This window comes from Bufo gargarizans, chromosome 5 (genome assembly GCF_014858855.1).
Source record: "Bufo gargarizans isolate SCDJY-AF-19 chromosome 5, ASM1485885v1, whole genome shotgun sequence".
NCBI lineage: Eukaryota > Metazoa > Chordata > Amphibia > Anura > Bufonidae > Bufo > Bufo gargarizans.
This window is the reverse complement of record NC_058084.1, coordinates 332,888,701-332,909,358: the sequence shown is the minus strand read 5'-3', so window position 1 is coordinate 332,909,358 and position 20,658 is coordinate 332,888,701. Positions and strand designations below refer to the sequence as shown.

At 42.8% G+C, this 20,658-nt stretch overlaps 1 protein-coding gene across 1 annotated transcript in view; it reads right to left on the bottom strand.

The window, feature by feature from the left end:
- Positions 1 to 335: 335 nt before the first annotated feature.
- The window catches only part of JARID2 (jumonji and AT-rich interaction domain containing 2), a 142,589-nt gene continuing 122,266 nt past the window's right edge, over positions 336 to 20,658 (bottom strand). The window contains exons 13-18 of the mRNA XM_044292834.1: positions 19,750 to 19,855; positions 11,964 to 12,146; positions 11,648 to 11,778; positions 9,953 to 10,136; positions 7,215 to 7,322; positions 336 to 2,445 (exon numbers count right to left, since the gene is read on the bottom strand). Coding sequence (XP_044148769.1) covers positions 2,263 to 2,445; positions 7,215 to 7,322; positions 9,953 to 10,136; positions 11,648 to 11,778; positions 11,964 to 12,146; positions 19,750 to 19,855 — 895 coding nt within the window. The 3' untranslated portion in view covers positions 336 to 2,262. The remainder of the gene's footprint in view (positions 2,446 to 7,214; positions 7,323 to 9,952; positions 10,137 to 11,647; positions 11,779 to 11,963; positions 12,147 to 19,749; positions 19,856 to 20,658) is intronic.

Sequence of the window (20,658 nt, the reverse complement as noted above, 5' to 3'; positions counted from 1 at the left end):
GACTAGATTACAGATCCGTGTTATACGGAAGGAAGTGGACGCCACAGGATCTGAGATTGCCCTATACATGAGCCCTGAGTTTTTGTGCTCCTCTAATGATCAAGCATTATTACAGTTATTATGCTGAGAACCACAAGCAAATCGGTTAAAAACCAACTGGTGAGTTTTAAAAATAATCCAAACACGGATCAAAAAAAAAAAAAATTTGTCTTATTTATTAATAAACCTTGTTGTACAAACCTGAAAAGTAAACAAAACTGGCAATAAACAACATGGAGTCTTTCCGTCACAAGGAAAGAGAGCAGAGCAGTGCTAATAAATTAAATGTCAACCTGTAAGCCGTAGTCATAGAAGTTTACTGTCAAGAGGGAAAAAGCACACAGCAAGGCCATAAAACTGGACAACCACATTGGAAAACACTTGACTCAGTTTATGTTATTGTTAAATATTCAAAAACAGTTCAGTCTTCTGCAACAACAACCAACAAATTGTATTAAAGGACACTCTTCCAATAGTCACCACTGGCGAGTTCAGTGCAATATGGCTAGCTACGTATTTTTTTCTTGTTTTTTTTTTCTCGGATTTCTTTCAATCATGAAACAAAACAAAAAAAAAAATAATTGTGAAAAAAAAATTCCCTTTTTTTTCTTCTATACTTTAGTCCCACACATACAAACAACCAGAGAAATCGGGGCAAAACTTATGCCATTAATTCTTTTTAGTTGTTCAGTGATGTAAGCAGCACTTATATGTTACAAGAATAACCCTGTAAGCATCCAGACCATCTGATGAAGAAACTGAAATGTAAGGCTTTTTCTTCATCTTTTATTTTTCTTCTCACCGTCCCCTGTCCACCCCAATCCCCAAAAGGCTCAAGTATTTTACTCAATTTACAAGCATATGTACAAAAAAAAAAATATATATATAACCTGGTGATTTGTAATTTGTTTTTCTTTTGCAAACACAGAGCTAACAGAAAAAATAAAATAAAAAATAAGACAATGAGGAAAATTATTTTTCACATTCACGACAGAAAAAAATAAAAATAATTAAAAAGTTAATTAAAAAACAATTCAGACCCTAGTGGCTCTAGAAGGTGATCGATGAAGCAATTCCATCTCAGTCACGGGACCACGTGATGGAGAGAACATAAAAACAATATACATACATATTAATGCTGATTGTGTGATGTGTTGAGATATAGCAGTGGAATGAAATGGAATGTTAGAAAGATTGCACGTCTATGACATAGAAGCACTTCTGGCTTCAACCATTTATATATATATATATTTATATACTTTAAATTCATTTTTCCTTCTCTTTGTCAAAGGATGCTATTGAAGTTTTTTTTTTTTTAACATTTCTTTTTTCATTATTTGATAAAGTAGCCAACAGCACCAAAAATAACAGAATGGATTCCTTATGAAATCAGGCACAGTTTATAGTCCCACCCCACCCCCCCACGTGACGTCTGCCAGGAAGGCATTGCTTGAGTTCATCCGCCATTTCTTCTCCTTTAACTGATGCATAGAAATGTGCTGGTAACAGAGAAACCATTTCCAAGTCTCAGCTTTCTGCCTCTGGTTTTGTTTGAAAAAAAAAAAGTCCATCAGCTGCCAAACTATCTTCAGTTTTTTTGTGTTTTGTTGTATTATTTTTTTTTTTAACCTTTTAAGTTACTATATTGTAGACCCCAATTTTTTAAAAAATTACAAAACTCATCTTGCACGTGACAGAATGAGACATAGTCAAGAAAAAGCAGATTTTGTTCAAGTTTCGATTTTGTTTTCTTTTTCCTCTAGAAAAAAAACTGCTCCCTTGACTGGATAAAGAAATACAAAAAATAAAATAAAAAAAAGACCATAAACTTATCAAGATGATTTAAATGCCTTTTTCACACATGGTTGTCAAGGAAGGCTTTCTGTATATAATTCAGTCTAGGGGGCGACAGAAAAAATAAATGAAAATCAAAAACACAGACTGCCCCATAGACTGGCATAAAACAGTGACTAGACTGCAGTATTGAAAGTCTGACTGCAGTGTCTACATACAAAACAAATAAAATAAAACCAACAGTTTAATGCTAAAACAAAGTTACTTCTCTAAAAACCAGAAGAAACAAAAAAATCTTCATAGAGCTAGTGCAAAGACAGCCTGCATTCTACAGCAAGTACTCCAAACTATGGTAAAATTACAAAATAAAAATATATATTTATATATATATATATTTATATGATCAGAGAACTGAGAGCGTTGGCATCTTCAGGATGAATATGAAGCACTTTTGGACAAACTGATGGATGAAAGTCTGGAGCATGGCACATCAAGTGTGGCTCTCTTCCTTGGTCCCCTTTTTGGTGTAGATTTAATCATACAGTTCTCAATGCTGTTGTTTTTCCCAGACGCCTTCCCACAGATCTGATTGACGAGACTTATTATTTGTTCCTGTAAGTAAAATAAAAGTCATTAAAATAGGCAATCCTACACCATAGAACAGCTAGCTCCAGAAAGCCATGTTCTCACTCTGCGGTCAGGTTACTTTTCACATTCGAAGTGTAGAATTATGTGAATTTGTGGCATGGTAATCCAAGATAAATGCTGAATCCACAAATGTAAAAAAAAAATCTAGCAGAGCAGTCTTATAGAGGTTATCTAGGAAATAACGATTATCATATTGGTGGGGGTCCAAGTCCCAGCACCCCCCACCGATCACCTGTTTCAGAGAGCACAGCTGGCCCCGGACAGCTTTCCAAAGACAGCGCCGTACATTGTTTAGTGGCAGTGCTTGGTATTGCAGCTCATTGACTTTAAAGGGGCGGAGCTGCAACTAGCCCATGTGACCAATGTCACATAGCCTAGGAAGAAACTGTATCGCTCACAGAGCACCAGCCTCTTCTATCAGTTGGTTGACGGGGGTCCAGGGTGTCGTACACCTGCCATTTTGAGATTGATAACCTATCCTCAGAATAGGTTATCAATCTAAATTTCAAGATAACCCCTTTAAATGTCTTTCCTCACCAGACAATGGTGGTATCTTGCTCAGTTTATGCCATTGTCATCTGGTAGGTGGGGGTCCAACCACTGGGACCTGACCAGTAATTCAGGCACATATGAACATGGGACCAACACAGATGCCTTCAGCTGCCAAGCGCACATGTAACAGGTCAGCCGGTGTCATAGGTACAAATCTGCTGACAGATGCCCTTTAAAGAATATAACAAACTCCTGTGTATCTATGAGAGAAGTTCCATGTGTCTGACAGATCTGCTTTATCTTCTGCTTTTTGCCAACTTAAATCCTATTAAACCATGTGTACAGCCTAGGATTGATCTTGCTAATTAAAATTACTTCTTTTCTGAAAATGTATTAGGCTGTTAGGGGTGGGCGATATATGATATTATCAACATAAATTCGGGCAACGATCTAGATTTTAGCTATATCGCCATATCGCGATAGATGACCACGGAGCGGTAGTGAATTGAAGAAGCTTCTCACTCACCGCTCCGTGGCCTCCCGACTCTGCACTGGCCAGGGCCTTGCGTGCACACATGTGTGACGTCAGGTCCCTCCCAGTGCATGCTGGGTGGAAGACGCGGTCCGTCTCCTGCGGACTCCATCAGCCCACCCTGCAGAAAAGGTAAGTATATTAGCAGGCGCCCTAATCTACCGGGGGGTGGTGGATGGCTATGGCATGAGGCTGATGGCGCTGGCTGGGGGACATGGATGATATGGCAATGGCATGGGGCTGATGGCGCTGGCTGTGGGACATGGATGATATGGCAATGGCATGGGGCTGATGGCACTGACTGGGGGACATGGATGATATGGCAATGGCATGGGGCTGATGGCGCTGACTGGGGGACATGGATGATATGGCAATGGCATGGGGCTGATGGCGCTGACTGGGGGACATGGATGATATGGCAATGGCATGGGGCTGATGGCGCTGACTGGGGGACATGGATGATATGGCAATGGCATGGGGCTGATGGCGCTGGCTGGGGAACATGATGGTGGCAATGGCATGGCGCTGGCTGGGGGACATGGATGATGGCAAATGGCAATGGGATGGGGCTCATGGCGCTGGCTGGGGGACATGGATGATGATGGCCATGTAATTTGTATACATACAGAAGTAATATATCGCGATATATCGTTATATCGCACATGCTTCAAATTATATTGAGATATAGATTTTAGCCCATATCGCCCAGCCCTAGGCTGTGTTCACATCACGCTTTTGTCCCATGTTTAAGTATACACATGACATGGTACATTAAATGGATGCGGCACTAATACATTCCTATGGAAAAAAATGCCTGATCTGGCATTCAGGCAAATCTTCAGGTTTTTTTTGGACGGAGAAAAAAAAAAACGTAGCATGCTGCGGTTTTATCTTTTGCCTGATCAATCAAAAAGACTGAACTGAAGACATCCTGAACGGATTACTCTCCATTCAGAATGCATGGGGATATACCTGATCAGTTATTTTCCAGCATTGAGCCCTTTTGACGGAACTCTATACCGGAAAAGGAAACCGCTAGTGTGAAAGTACCCTTAATAGAATTGATTCTGCTGACAGGTGCACTTCAAAATCATCCTGATGTTCTCCCCGAAAAAACATCTTTGCAGCAACAGCTGTCAGCCATCTGCCAAACACACGCCACATCGTGATATAGGAACTTTCGGTTTAGTGGCCCTTTTAATACTGGTTTCCTTTCTGGATGTCCATCTATGGCCTGTCTTACTAAAGGGGTGCATTCACACGACCGTAAGTGTTTTGCTGTCCGCAAAGTGCAGATCCGCAAAACACGGATACCGGCCGTGTGTGTTCCGCAATTTGCGGACTGCACATGGCTGGCTCTATATAGAGAAAGCCTATTCTTGTCCATAGCTGCGGACAAGAATAGGACATGCTCTATATTTTTTGCAGGGCCGTGGAATGGAACAACAGATGCGGACAGCACGAGGTGTGCAGTCCACATCTTTTGAGGCCCTATTGAAATTAATGGTTCCACTATAGTTCCGTAAAATGGTGAAACGGATGCGGATACATTTATACAGTCGTGTGAATGCACCCTAAGTGACACAAATTACTCACTTATCACTCTATGAGAAAAGGAAGGATTTAAGGAAAAAGCCTATACAATTGGTGCCACCTAGTGGTAAACTCCAGAGCTACAGGCAAATATGTATAGAAGAATGATATCTATAGTTGGCCATATGCATTAGATAATGGTCAGGGGGATGAAGTGACAATCTAAGGCCAAGTTCCTAATTGCATTTTTTGCAGTACAGCAGATTCAATACACTTCCACTGGGATAAAGCTGATGTTGCTAGAGGTGTGTGACAGACTCTAATCTTCCTCTTCCTAAGGCTATAGACATGCAGGCACCAGAGATTTTAAGTGTATAAGAGGGGGGTCAGAATTTGATTTTATACATGATATCTAAGCAAAGCTAAATGTAAAAATATCAGCATTTACACAAAGGGACACTACCATCCAATTTTATATCATATATTAAAGGGATATATGTGAAGATTTTTTTTTGTCCCCAAAAAACGAGTGGATAGATTTCTGGATGTAATTTGTGGATACCATCCATGTATTCTACTTCATTTTGGACTTTTGCACAGCAGACAGCCTCTCTTGATTTAGGGCTCATGCACACGACCGTGGTTTCTGTCCGTACCCGATCTGCATTTTTTGCGGATCAGATGAGGACCCATTCACTTCAATGGAGCTGCAAAAGATACACACAGACATCCGTATGTCAGTTCTGCGACCTCGCAAAAAATAAAAACAAAATAGAGCATGTCCTATTCTTGTCCGTTTTGCAGACAAGGATAGGGCAAAATGGCGTCAGACTCTTGGCCCTGTATCAGTGTTCCGCGGTTCCTCAATTTGCGGACCGCAAAAGTATCTATGGCCATGTGCATGAGCCCTTAAGGTGGATTTAGTGGGTCTGATGAGCAGCAGGTTGTGGGGAAGGAAGCGTTCCTTCCCGACAGTCGGCTGCTCGTTCAGTGGAGGTGAAGCTCTGCATTTACATGCTGCGATCTCCTCCACAGTTTGCGGACGAGGGATCACTATTGTGATCGCTCATCCTCTTACAGCTGCATTGTTTCTGGGCATCAGATCACTGTTTAGACAGCATGGTCTGCACATTTAGATTGGCAGCTTGTCGGAACAAGCCTAAATCCACCTTTACTTACTCAGACCACAATCACTCTGACCAGAGAGGGAAGGGGAAGGGGAAGGGGAAGGGGGGGGGGTGAGTTGCTCAATTAGAACATCACACATTACACTGATAAGTGGCCTCTGTATACAGGATTATCAAGGGAACAATAGAGCTGTCATACTGTAAACTGACAATGAATTATCTATCTATATAGAATTTGTATCTCTGTTGTGACTGTTACAGAAGGACACTGTTTCTATTTCATCTTAATGGCATGGCACTGCCGAAAAAAAATAAAATAAAAATTAAATAAAGACAGCCAAAAAATTATCAAAAAATGTTTTCTATGAATATTAAGATTAAAAGGGTTGTCCTGTCTTTTAATATTGATGACCTATCCTCACCCGGCACCTCCGCCGATCAGTGCAGTCTCCTTTCACTCTTCCTGTTCGGAGCTGCTGTCTATGGCAAAGACCATAGACTGCAGCAGAGGACAGGAAGAGAGAAGGGAGATGACGCATGCGCTGTCTCCTCATACAGCTGATCGGCAGGGGTTCCAGGTGTCGGAGCCCCCACCCCACATGATACTGATGACCTATCCGGACAACCCCTTTAAAAAATACCCATTTCTTATGAAAGTGTCCCTTTAGAGGGGTTGTCTTAGAGTAGGGGGCCCAACACCCTGGTAAATAGCAGATTTTTCAATGGTAAGCTACAGCCAGGGATGCATTTTCTGTGCAGCAGGTGAAATGAAGTATTACATGACGTCCATTTAGAATAATTTTTGTAAAAGGATGGTTCAAGTCTGCCACAATGGGAGCTACTTGTGCGGCTCAGAGTGGGGCCCGAGTTGGGGAGCCCAATCTACATACGACATATGGAAAGGAGTTGTATTCATGAGACAAAAACCTTTAAATACTGCAAAAACAAGCAGGAAAATGAGGCAAAGCCAGGTTTCTATAAAAGATACCTGTAAATGTCTATATACAATAAATAATCCCGAATATTAGCACTAAGGAAAATCAACTGACCTCATCGTAGCGATACATCAGCTTTAACCCTCGACACGACTTCTGCTTCTCCACGTGACGCAGCGCACACTCCAGGCAGAACACCACATTCTCATTTTCTTGCACCACCTAAGAGAGAAAATAAAGTAGAAGATCAGATTAGACAGGAAATGGAGCCAGAACTGAAACACAGCTAGATAATCTCATTGAGGTGGAGGTTAAATAGTGATTGTTTGCAGTAATTATATTACATACTGGAGGATGTCTGCCAGGGCACATTGCTTTAATGAATGATACAATAGGAAGACGTGGCCCGTGTGGCAGTAATAAACCCAGTAATTTAAGTCCCTTTGTACCAAGAGCAAGGTAAGGCAGGCCGTAGGTGGACATCCAGAGTGAAAACCAATGTTCAAAGGGCCACTAAACCTAAAATACAAGTTGGTCCAAAATAAGAAGGTGCCTGGTAACAAATATATGTATAAGTTCCCATATCATGACATGGTGTGTAAGTCTCTGATATCGGAAAGCTATAGCTGGAAAGCAGTTTTCTTGGGAGAGAAGCAAATCAGGATGGCTCTAAGTTGGGACAGAAGAACTATTTTATCTCCAGCACAAGCAATGTAGATGTCTGGTCTGTAGGACAATTGGTCGTATAACCCCTTAACAGAAGACTCAAAATCCGTACAAGTGTCAGACATATGTACAGGCAGTTTTACGCTTTGAAAAAAGGCTTATGCGTATAAATATACGAGGCTTTTCCTGGACTTGATGAGCACACTGCGTGCTGTTAATGGCATGGGCCGCACAGGAATACTGGTGCCCTAAACACCCAATAACAAAGCTCCATACTCACAGGTCTAAGGCAGCGAGTAAGGAGCTTTTCTTTATTAAGGAGGGAGGCTGCTGATTGGCCGTTTTTGGAACGCTACGCCATTCTGATACCATTGTGGAGGGGGAGGCTGGCATGTATGGAGGCACCTCCATCTTTATTACTTCCAGACACAATGAGGTTGTGAGGGGAAAGCAGCCTCTTACGTTGCTATTATTAAACAGGTTCAGCGGTAAAAGGGCGTTCTTGGGGCCTGTTCAGATACAAACAATCAATTTTCAACTAGTAATAGCCCGGGCCTACTCTGAGACGCCCAACCAAATATCCCCTCCGCCCCCGTTTCACACGCTGGGAGCAGAGAGGACTGTGGTTTTAATATCATTTTATAATGATGGAGGCCGCAGCTGAGCAAGTCTGTGATTGCATAGACTAAGAGGGGTAAGAAGAGGCTGATGGGGTGGCGGCAGCAGAAAGACCCATTGGGGACAGGGGAGCAGCCATTATCTGGGCACATATATTCAAAGAGACCACAGCACTCTATAGTACTGTTTGCATAAACTTCTGGCCAGTGGCTAAATGTAACTTTCTTCGGATGGATTAAAACAAAATAAAATAAGTTTATGCAAACTGAACTATAGAGTGCCGTGGTCTCTTTGAATATATGGAAATCCCGCTGTCCAACAATTGCTCTGCCTTTGTCCTCTGACTGGGCCTGGCTTCTATTACAATTACATTACACTGCTGCTCTGTCTGCACCAGCCTGCCCTGGCTGAGCAACTGAGACTTTCATATCATGGGACAGAACAACAATCAGAGGCTCAGCCAGGGCATGCTGGTGCAGTGTAGACAGGATGTTACCTTTGCCTCAATCAGTACACATGTTTGGGCTGCACAGTCAGGTAGCCAGGTTATCAATGTTCTGCATCTTGAGTGTCCCATCGGCACCATCCCCACAATATTTCTGCACAGCTCAGACATCTTATATGTGGGTACTAGATCTAAAGAGAAAAACAGCTACTTGTGGAGTTAATTATGGTGCTGATGCAGAGCACTGATAACTTGGCTGCCCATACATGATGTGGACTGATTGAGGCAAACATATCATCCTGACTACACTGCACCAGCATGTCCTGGCTGAGCAACTGATCGGTCTTCTGTCCCTCATCAGGTATGAGAGGCTCAGCTAGGGCATGCTGGTACAGTCAGGATGGTATGCTTGCCTTAGCATTTTTGGCTGCGTTTATTTTTTTTAAATTGATGAGAAAACATCCGTTTTTAAATGGCATAAAAGCCTGATAAATAAAATAAAAAAGTCTAAAACTGCTATTTATGCATGGAAGACAGTTATAGAGTAGACTAGTAATGGTTTCCCTGCATAAATAGCAACGTTATGTAGGCCTATGTATTATTGATCTGAATTACTGCAGCTTTCCTACTCCTCCTCGGCTAAAAATGCTCCTCAAAATAAGCCAAGAGGAGTGTTTTTACTCTTCTGGAAAAAATGTAGTGCGACCTCTGCTGCCTTAACATACAGATCCCACTGAAGACGGTATGTGACAAATCTCTGTTCAGAATAATATCAACGTTTCTTCCTCATGGCATTGGAGCATCAAGGCAGCATTGCGATACTGTGGACTACAAGCCAAAGTACCACCTCAGCTGCATGACCTGAGAAGCATAAAGACAACTCAGGGTTTATCCGGTATATACAGAAAAGTGTAGGATCTTCAATGCACCGGAAAGCTATATCTTGCAGATCCAATCCCACCAGAGAGGGGGGGGGGGGGGGGAGTAAAAGCTGCAGCCAGGTATGATACTCCTCACCTTAGAGGTAATGTGCTGCTATGAATTTAATGCTCTCTTGCACATGTGAGAAGACTGATAAATCCACAAAATGCTGACACCCCCAATACCAAAATCTCTTGCTCACCATGGAAAGGTAACACAAATGCTGGCAAATCTGGCATCTTCTCTCAGACGTTTCAAACTGCAGCCACTTCCGAGGTTTTTTCTTCCCGTCCAATGATGAGTTGCTGGTGTCATGGCTTCCGTAGCGAGCAGAAGAGTGGAGGCCTGCCTCAAAGAGTTCCCTTCTCTGCCTCAACTCTGTATCCCTGACCAAAAAAAAAGAGCAAGTCACAAACCGCACGGCGCTTCACTTGACTCTTATTACAGCAGGTTCTTCAGCATCACTGTAATGAGGGTGAAGTGATAGTAACATTCTCGACCTGCAAAGGAAATTCTGCGGTGAATTGCAAAATACCATACGTGATATGCGGTGTTAAAAAAATAAAAATAAATAAGAAGCACCATAAGTGTTCTTTCACACGAGCGGATCCTGTGCGGGTAATCTGCTGCGTAAAAGAGAGCCAAGGCCTGTTCCGGACAGCAGAGACACAGAGCATTAACATGACTGATAATGCTCCGGGCCTCTCTGTGCCCTTTTTGCTACAAAATCACAGTGACAACTTTATCTAACTGTGATTTTGTAGTAAAAAGATCACAGAGAGGCCCGGAGCATTATCAGTCATGTTAATGCTCCGTGTCTGTGCTGTCTGGAACGGGGCTTGGCTCTCTTTTACACAGCGGATTACCCGCACGGGATCAGCTTGTGTGAAAGAGCCCTAACACTCCCTACTCCACTGCCATGTCCCAGAACTGCAGAGATGTAGATGAACTGCTCTGCAGCTGCCTAGCTGTCATACTCCCTGCATAGACTAAACCAACTCACAGTTGAGATTCTACAAGTAGGAACATTGCCTTGCTCTCTAGGCTAAACAAGTCCTTATGGAGGTGAACTGCCCTCCGGACAAGATTTCATCAGAGAATATACAGAGTCAAACATATATAGTTACGGATAATGATCATCAACCACCACCTCTGGAAAAGACAGATTCTACATAGTAGACAAAAAAAAACAGCATTAAACAAGCAAAGCACCAGGTCACAAGCATCGCACGGTTCTGAAATATCTGCTTGGTTTGAAAAAAATTAAGCGCCAGGTTCTCTCCACAGAGCGCGAGTAAAACTACTCATCACACGTGGATGGAGTCTTGCCAGATTTCCATAAAACAAAATCCCACTCTCAATAGAGAGCGAAACCTGTCCAATGACAGGACGGGTCTACGCCAATCCTTTTCTCTTTTCAAAGTTTAATTGCACTTCAAAATCTTGCTTCTCAGGGGTGAAAAAGTCCATGAGCACCCCTTTATTAAAAAAAAAAAAAAAAAAAAAAAAAAAGGAAACTCCACGCACAAAGTCACAAAGTTAGCTCTCATTGTTGAATGGAGTTCACTGAGTTATCCAAAAATGCACAATTTCACTCACCTGTTAAAAGGGACTGTACAACTCAGACCCTTTCACCATTTACTGAAGTCATTACCTCAGAAAACAAATGGGCACCTCCACTGCCAAGACTGACTCTGGCAAACCCAGGATTGGAAAAGTGGAGCCCACAGGAAGACCGGCAAGCAGAAATTCATATTACACCAGATACAACTTAGTGAACTCCACCGAAATCCAAATGAGAAGCTGTGGGTGGTGTTCCCCTGTATCTTATTCAAACTATACCAAGGTGGAACTGCTTAGGTTGGCAGACCCATCATCCATACATTTTCTATATTACCTGAGCTCTCCGAGCAGTGAAGAAATGACACTCAGAGTTGGGCCGTTCTCCTTCTTTGCTTCGGCTGTTGCTACTTGATACAATAATTTCTCCATAGAGAACGGCTTTGCTATGTGTCGACGTTTCATTTCCTGAAAAATAAAATAAAAATAATAGTTATGGTGTGATTCTATATAGTCATGACCCATGTAAGCACTACGGGACTGAGGTGCAGTAATATCTAGAACATGTGGATTGCAGATCCGTTTCAGTCATGTTATTAGACATTAATGACCTTGGATGGTAAGTAGGTAAGTCTGTAAGTGTTCACGTGTACCTTGGCAGTCTTGAAGCCCATGCTTGTCCACTGGGTGGTAGCAAAGTGCACAGTTTCAGATACACTGTAGCCACAGCACACTTTTGATACAAAGGATCCTGGAAAGCAGACAACAAACTGTCCGCTCTGTTGTACAGTACGGTGCACCTTGATCCCCTCTTTGCACAGCACCTCTGGGGAGATCTAAAGAAAGGGGGGGGGGGGAGAAAAGTTAGCCGGCCAATTTCAAGCACAAGTCAAATAAGAAAAGGATACCTATTCAGTCTGCAGATGCAATGTCAGGGAAAATCATTTTCAGAAATATCGGTGCCGAGGATCAACTATGCCGCCATTAGTAAACAATCAAGCTTTTACCACTGATAATTAGCAGCTTTCCGATTCTGGTTTTACTTGCGTCTATTAATTAAACCGCAATCAATCTAAGGCTACTTTCACACTAGCGCTTGATCGGATCCGTTCTGAACGGATCCGATCATATTAATGCAGACGGAGGCTCCGTTCAGTACGGATCCGTCTGCATTAATAACTTAGAAAATTTTCTAAGTGCGCAAGATGCCTGAGCGGATCCGTCCAGACTTTCAATGTAAAGTCAATGGGGGACGGATCCGCTTGGAGATTGAGCCATATGGTGACCTCTTCAAGCGGATCCGTTCCCATTGACTTACATTGTAAGTCTGGACGGATCCGCACGCCTCCGCACGGCCAGGCGGACAGCTGAACGCTGCAAGCAGCGTTCAGCTGTCCGCCTGTCCGTGCGGAGGCGAGCGGAGCGGAGGCTGAACGCCGCCAGACTGATGCAGTCTGAGCGGATCCGCTCCATTCAGACTGCATCAGGGCTGGACGGAGGCGTTCGGGTCCGCTCGTGAGCTCCTTCAAACGGAGCTCACGAGCGGACCGACGAACGCTAGTGTGAAACTAGCCTTAATTGACGTGTGTAAACTTGCAACTGACTGAACTACGTCTCATCTGATGTGTGGAAAACATTTGTCTCCCAATCTCAATGACTGTAGCGAGTTGCTACTTCAGGACGACCAGAAGGGTCCTGTTACACCGGCAGACCTTCTGCCCAGTAACATGCACCAACTGGCGATAGCAGCGTATGGTTCAGTGCTCGTTAACCGCATCTACATGCAGCGATTATTATTCATATGGGGGTGAGGGACTGGAAACGCAATTGCTTGCCCCCATAAGGTTTTCATTTGTCAGCAGTACATTTCCTGTTGACATGGGGCAATGTGCTGCCGAGCTCTGTCGGGTGGAGTAAAAGGGGCTGAATAGAAGTGGAAGGTGAAAGTTGGTATACACTTAAAATAGGTTTGAACCATGTATTCATAAATGGCCAACTCAGACTAATTTCATTAAAATCATGCAGAAATCTGTGCTTGTCAAGCCAACTTTAATGGGCTTATTCACCCCCTGGGGGCTCCTTAAGTAAATCCTCCAGCATGGCCAGACCTGTGGAGGGAATCATACGGACGTGACGCATGGGAGACATGTCACTATTGTAGCAGCCACGTGACTGAATGTTGGCACAGGTAGACCAGAGAGCTGCAGCGGCCCAGGAACCCAGGGGCGGGGAAATAAATATAAATAAGTATACCACCCTGTAATGTAATTCTGATCTATGCTGTAAATACAGTATCACCCTTCATTCATACGACCATATTTTTCTGTCTGCATCTGTTCCACAATTTTGGAGATCTGATGTGGACCCATTAATTTCAACGGGGCCGCAAAAGATGTGGATAGCACACCACGTGCTATAGGCATCCACACTTCCTTTGTCTGTTTTTGCAGACAAGAATAGGCATTTTTATCACAGGATAGAATCTTCCAATTCACAAAATGTGGAACGCACCCGGCCGGTATCCATGTGTTGCAGAACCTCAATTTGCAGACTGCAAAACGGATACATTCGTGTGAATGGACCCTTACAGTCTCAAAAAGGGCCTGAAATGCTTGTGAATAGATGTTAGACTGGCAGCAGCATAACTGGACGGCATGCAACATGGGTGGACACTGACATCAAAAGCCCCCCTCCCCTCCAGCTATATACACACGCATATATAAAATATGCAAATACACATACGTAACGCACTCATATACACAGTACACCCTAGGGATCGACCGATATTGATTTTTTAGGGCCGATACCGATAATTTGTGAACTTTCAGGCCGATAGCCGATAATTTATACCGATATTCTGGGAATTTTCATTTTTGAAAAAAAAATAAAAAAATTCCCACAAATCTGCTGAAAATTAATGTTTATTTTTATTTTTTTTGTAAATCTTTCTTTTTCATTTATATTTAATATTTTGGTGTTTTTATTATTTTTTTTGTAACTTTTTTTTTTTTTTAACTAACTTTTAGCCCCCTTAGGGACTAGAACCCTTGTCCTATTCACCCTGATAGATCTCTATCAGGGTGAATAGGAGCTCACACTGTCCCTGCTGCTGTGTGCTTTCAATAGCGTCCTGGCTGCCATGGTAACCGATCGGAGCCCCAGCATTACACTGCTGGGGCTCCGATCGGAGGAGCAAGGGAGAGGGGATCCTGTGGAGGGGCGCACTGCGACTGGGGTGGGGGGGCCCTATGCGCCACCACTGCCTAATACTGGGGGGGCTTGGGGGGGAGGCGCACTGCGCCACCAATGCTTAATACTGGGGGGGGGGGGTTGGGGGGGCGCACTGCGCCACCAATGTCTGATACTGGGGGGCTTGGGGGGGCGCACTGCGCCACCAATGAAGCTTAATCTCTAATTCATTCATATACAGGAGGCGGGAGCTGGCTGCAGGATCACATAGCCGGCTCCCGACCTCTATGACAAGTAGCTGCGATCCGCGGCACCTGAGGAGTTAACTACCGCAGATCGCAGCTACAGCTCATAGAGGCCGGGAGCCGGCTATGTGATCCTGCAGCTCCCGCCTCCTGTATATGAATGAATGATAGATTAATCTTCATTGGTGGAGCAGTGGCCATAGCTCCTCCCCTCCTCCTGTCCCCTGTCCTTACATTGGCGGCAGCACAGGGGGAGGAGACACTGCTTCCTTCTCCCCTGTACTGCTGCTGAGGGAACACGGCGAGCACTGTCAGCAGCGCGATCTGTGTTCCCAGGACGTTATCGGAATATCGGCAAAATAGATGCAGATACCGATAGTGTTCAAAATCCTGAATATCGGCCGATAATATCGGTAAATCCGATAATCGGTCGATCCCTAGTACACACACACACATATATAATATACGCACACACACACACATTATACACACAAGTACACAATATGCCCATATGTACACACATGCACAAGCATATAGAAAATACGTACATACAGTGCCTTGTGAAAGTATTCACCCCCTTGATGTTTGTTCCGGTTTTGTTGCATTACAACCTGGAATTAAAATGGATTTCTTTGGGGGGGGGGGGGGGGGGGGGGGGTTTGGGGGGGGGTGTTGCTATTATTTGATTTACACAACATACCTACCACTTTTACTATGACACAAAACAATAACTGAGACAAAAACAGAGAATTTTTTTGTGCATAAGTATTCACTCCCTGAATGTCAATACTTTGTATAGACACCTCCTGCTGTTATTACAGATGCAGGTCTCTTGGAGCAGGTCTCTGTTAGTTTAGCACATCTAGACACTGGGATTTTTGCCCATTCTTTCACACAAAACTGCTCCAACTCCTTCAGGTTAATGGGTTGTGTTGGTGCAGAGTCTTCAAGCGATGCCTCCGATTCTCCAATGGATTGAGGTCTGGGCTTTGGCTAGGCCATTCCAAGACATTTAAAGGTTTCCCCTTAAAAACACTCCAGTGTAGGGCCACTGTCCTGATGACAGGTGAACCTCCTCCTCAGCCTCGTGGGATGTCCAACATTAGGAATATTTTTGTCTATAACCCAACCCTGATCTGTACTTCTCCACAACCTTGTCTGTGACCAATGTGGAAAGCAGCTTGGTCTTCAGGTTGCTTGCTCAGTGGTGTTGTGGACTCCGAGGCCTTTCAGAACAAGTTTGTGAATACATAATGACGTGACCCGTTGATTTCACACAGGAGGATCTTATTCAATTAATTATGTGACTTCAGAAGTTGATTCGTTGGACGAGAACTTATTTGGGGGATTCAAGGCAAAAAGGGTGCATATATATATGCGCACTCACATTTTTCAGTTATTTATTAAAGTATTTTTTTTCATGCCACTAACAATTTGGACTACTTTGTCGGGTCCATTACATTACTTCTAAATTAAAATCCATTTTAATTCAACATTGTAATGCAACAAAAACAGGAAAATGGGGGTGAATACCTCTGCAAGGCACAGTACACATTACCTACACAAACAGATTATACACATATAGTATACTGTAGACTTACTTTGTGTACCCTGAGCTGCAGGGCCATTACATCCCAGAAGAAAGCAGCAGCTGTAGAGAAGGATACCTCTAGGGGTAGGACACAGGAGGCTCTCAAGGGTGAGAGACTCCTGTGAGATTCCTGATCTTCCCCCAGCACTGCAGTGTCTGTAAATATCCTCCCTCGCTCTCCATTTCCTGACTATACAGATAAATATATCTATATCTCCAGCATGGGCCCCTATGCAGCCGATTAAGCTAAATGTTTGGACCCATGGCCAGTTAGAGTGCTCATCTAATCTGAACTGCTTTCTTTCTCTATGTACAGTAGTGCTTGGACATTTCTGAACCCTTTAGAATTTTTTATAATATTTCTGCATAACTGATAAAAAAGTACCTTAGGTTTTCACAGAAGCCCAAAACGTAGAAAGAGATAACTAAATCAAACAAATTAGTCAAAAATATTAGACTTGGTAATGTATTTATTGAGGAAAATTAAGCAATGCCGTATGTCTATAAGTGGCATAAGTTTGTGACCCTTTAGGATTAGCAGATTATGTGAAGATGACATTAGAGTCAGGTGTTTTATATTAACGATATGACAATCAGTGACTGGACGACCTGCTTTATTTAAAGAACAGGAATCTATTAAAGTTGAATAACAGGAATAGCTCACTCCTCAGCAAATTAGGACCAGGTGCTCTAGGCCAGAAAGCTGTATCACCCGTACAGGAAAAAATGTTAAAAAATAGATAGATGAACTGGACTGGCACTCTGTATGTAAGAAACAATGGATAAAATATGCAATAAAATAGTGAGAAATACAATGTAAAGTGATCACACAATTTATTCAAATAATAATGGTAAAATCAAATAATGTGACAAAAATTGATAAAAATAGACGCTGCGCAGCAGGATAAGATAAAATTCACAATCAATAAAACTGATAAATCCTAAAACCAATATAACTGCGTATATAAGCCTCGATGGTAAAACAAATGAGTAAATGTTGTGTCTTTTCTTTTAAATAAGGAGAAAGAATCACATTAAGGGGGCAATGATGAGTAATGTCTGTACTCAGAAGGGGCTTTGAGGAAAGCAGGTTCCCTGTGCTGTAAAGTTAGCAGTTCGTCTTACCTTAGCCCCTGGTATTCAAGGTAAGGGTAGGTATTATATACCTGATGGTGTGCGGTCCTTTCCCATATATCTCGGCAGACGCCGAGGTAGCGTGGTTAATGTTATACTTCTGATTAGATCCACAGCAGGGTATCGTAACGGCTGATGGCCGGACTGTTGGTATCCCAGAACGCCGCGTCTCACGTGGTGTGTGACGTACCTCCCGTCTGTGACTGTGTTCAAGTATCGCGATAGCTTGGATCGATCGATACTTCAATGAAGAAATTTTCTTACTGGAGCGCTCCAATTTTTTATGAAAAGTCGCAGACTTTGTGTCATCTGTAGACAGGCCTTTAGGTGAGATGGGAGCCATCAGCTGTATTTACGCCAAACGCGTAAATACCACTGCCACTGAAGAAGGGGAAAGAGGTCCCCGAAACGCGTTTGGCGTAAATACAGCTGATAGCTCCCATCTCACCTAAAGGCCTGTCTACAGATGACACAAAGTCTGCGACTTTTCATTAAAAATTGGAGCGCTCCAGTAAGAAAATTTCTTCATTGAAGTATCGATCGATCCAAGCTATCGCGATACTTGAACACAGTCACAGACGGGAGGTACGTCACACACCACGTGAGACGCGGCGTTCTGGGATACCAACAGTCCGGCCATCAGCCGTTACGATACCCTGCTGTGGATCTAATCAGAAGTATAACATTAACCACGCTACCTCGGCGTCTGCCGAGATATATGGGAAAGGACCGCACACCATCAGGTATATAATACCTACCCTTACCTTGAATACCAGGGGCTAAGGTAAGACGAACTGCTAACTTTACAGCACAGGGAACCTGCTTTCCTCAAAGCCCCTTCTGAGTACAGACATTACTCATCATTGCCCCCTTAATGTGATTCTTTCTCCTTATTTAAAAGAAAAGACACAACATTTACTCATTTGTTTTACCATCGAGGCTTATATACGCAGTTATATTGGTTTTAGGATTTATCAGTTTTATTGATTGTGAATTTTATCTTATCCTGCTGCGCAGCGTCTATTTTTATCAATTTTTGTCACATTATTTGATTTTACCATTATTATTTGAATAAATTGTGTGATCACTTTACATTGTATTTCTCACTATTTTATTGCATATTTTATCCATTGTTTCTTACATACAGAGTGCCAGTCCAGTTCATCTATCTATTTTTTAGGAATCTATTAAAGTCTGATCTTCACAATACATGTTTGTTGAAGTGTATCATGGCATCAACAAAGGAGATTTCTGAAGACCTCAGAAGAGACATTGTTGATGCTCATCAGGCTGGAAAAGGTTACAAAATCAACTCTAAACAGTCTGGATTCCACTAATCCAGTCAGAAAGATGGTGTACAAATGGAAGAAACTCAAGACCATTACCACCCTCAACCAACAATGATCATGCCAAGAGCAAGGCATGTCTAGTAAGTCATGAAGGAACCCAAGGTAAGCTCTGAGCCAAAAAGGCCCCATTCTCACATAAGCTAAAGTTAATGTTTGAGTCCACCAACAGGAGGACACTGAGCAACAATGGTGTATGGCAGGATTGCAAGGAGAAAGTCCCTGCTCTCGAAAAAGAACATCGGCTGGAGCGCCGCTGCCTTCTCAAACAGCTGATCGGCGGGGGTCCCGGGTGTCGGACCCTCGCCGGTCAGATGCTGATGATCTATCCAGAGGATAGATCATCAGTTAAATGAAAGTGCAGAACCCCTTTAACCCAAAAGAAATGTTGTGGAAGGACCTGAAACAAGCAGTTTGTGGGAGGCAACTCACCAACATAATAAATTCGAGGCCATCTTATATTGAGGAATGGGCTAACATTCCTCCAAGCCGATGTGCAGGACTAATGAACAATTACCAAAAGAAAAGTTTAGTTGCAATTATTGCTGCACGAGCAGCATCACACCAAATACTGAAGGCAAAGGATCACATACTTTTGCCACTCACATGATACTGGATCATCTTCCTTAAAAATAAATGGCCAAGTCTAATATTTTTGACTCATTTGTTTGATTTGGTTATCTTTATCTTCATCCAGTAACTTTAGAATAAATTTATCCAGAGATCTAGAAAATTCTGAAGAGTTCTCAAACTTTCAAGCAGCACTGTATATGCAGTATGTCCACCATTAAAGTACAAGCCTTTGCCATTGCTGAGCATATTGCTGTATATCACAGATCATGTTTATGAATGACCAATCAATGGCACATACAATGTATAGTCTTAATCTGTCCCAAGCTGCACAGATTGCCATGTGGGCACAGCATGAACTTACCATGACGCCGCTTTCAAGCATTTGAAGACCAGGAGTACCATTGGCTTGAAGTAGAGTATGTACAACTTTGTCAAGTTTGCTCTCTTCCTCAGCAGGAATGCAATACCTGTATAATAACACAGAAAATGTTACAACAGCAAAGTGGGGGCCAGTGCCCTCCTTTTTGTCTGCGCCAGTTGTCTTACATAAGGACAAGTGTGTCTATTTAGATACCACTTATAATACCTATAATATATGTACCAAATGGGTAGTACTATATAATGCAATGCCAGTAATTTCAGTGTAAAAACTGAAGAATTATTTTCCGATATTACAACATTAGGAAATTTGTCTGCAATTTCTAAAACTGTGTTGAAGTAGTTTGTACCATATCCTCCTTCCCACAAAGTTCCACCTCCATCCTGCTAAGCCCTGCTGTATTAAACAGCTGGTTTCCCGCTTTCACTGCCAGGAATGGAACAGACTTCCATCCCAGCATATTAGCCGCTTAGATGCTGCAGTGAATGCGGACCTCAACATCTAAGTGGTTAGAGACGGGGAGCTCCTTCTTGTACCTTACCACCACTGAGGGTTTGCTTTGGCAGCTGAGGGGCTTACCAGAGCTCCAGACCTGTCATGTAGAGAAGTCTATTAGCCCCTGCTTTTGGCAGAAAAGTCGTGAACATTTACAAAAAATTGGTGCCAATTTTTGTTTTGTTTTTTTTTGTCTCAAAGGGAAGGATACATTCCTCCCAACGTGTTTTAGCGTTTAAGGCCAATGCCATTTTTATTTTTTTTCAATATACAGCATGCTCTAGTTATGTCTCATTATTCTGGCAGTTACTCCCAAATTTGTTTTCCATAGGACTTAAAAAAAAAAAAAAAAAAGCAAGAAACTGGCTTTACACAATAAAACAAAGTCACCAAAAA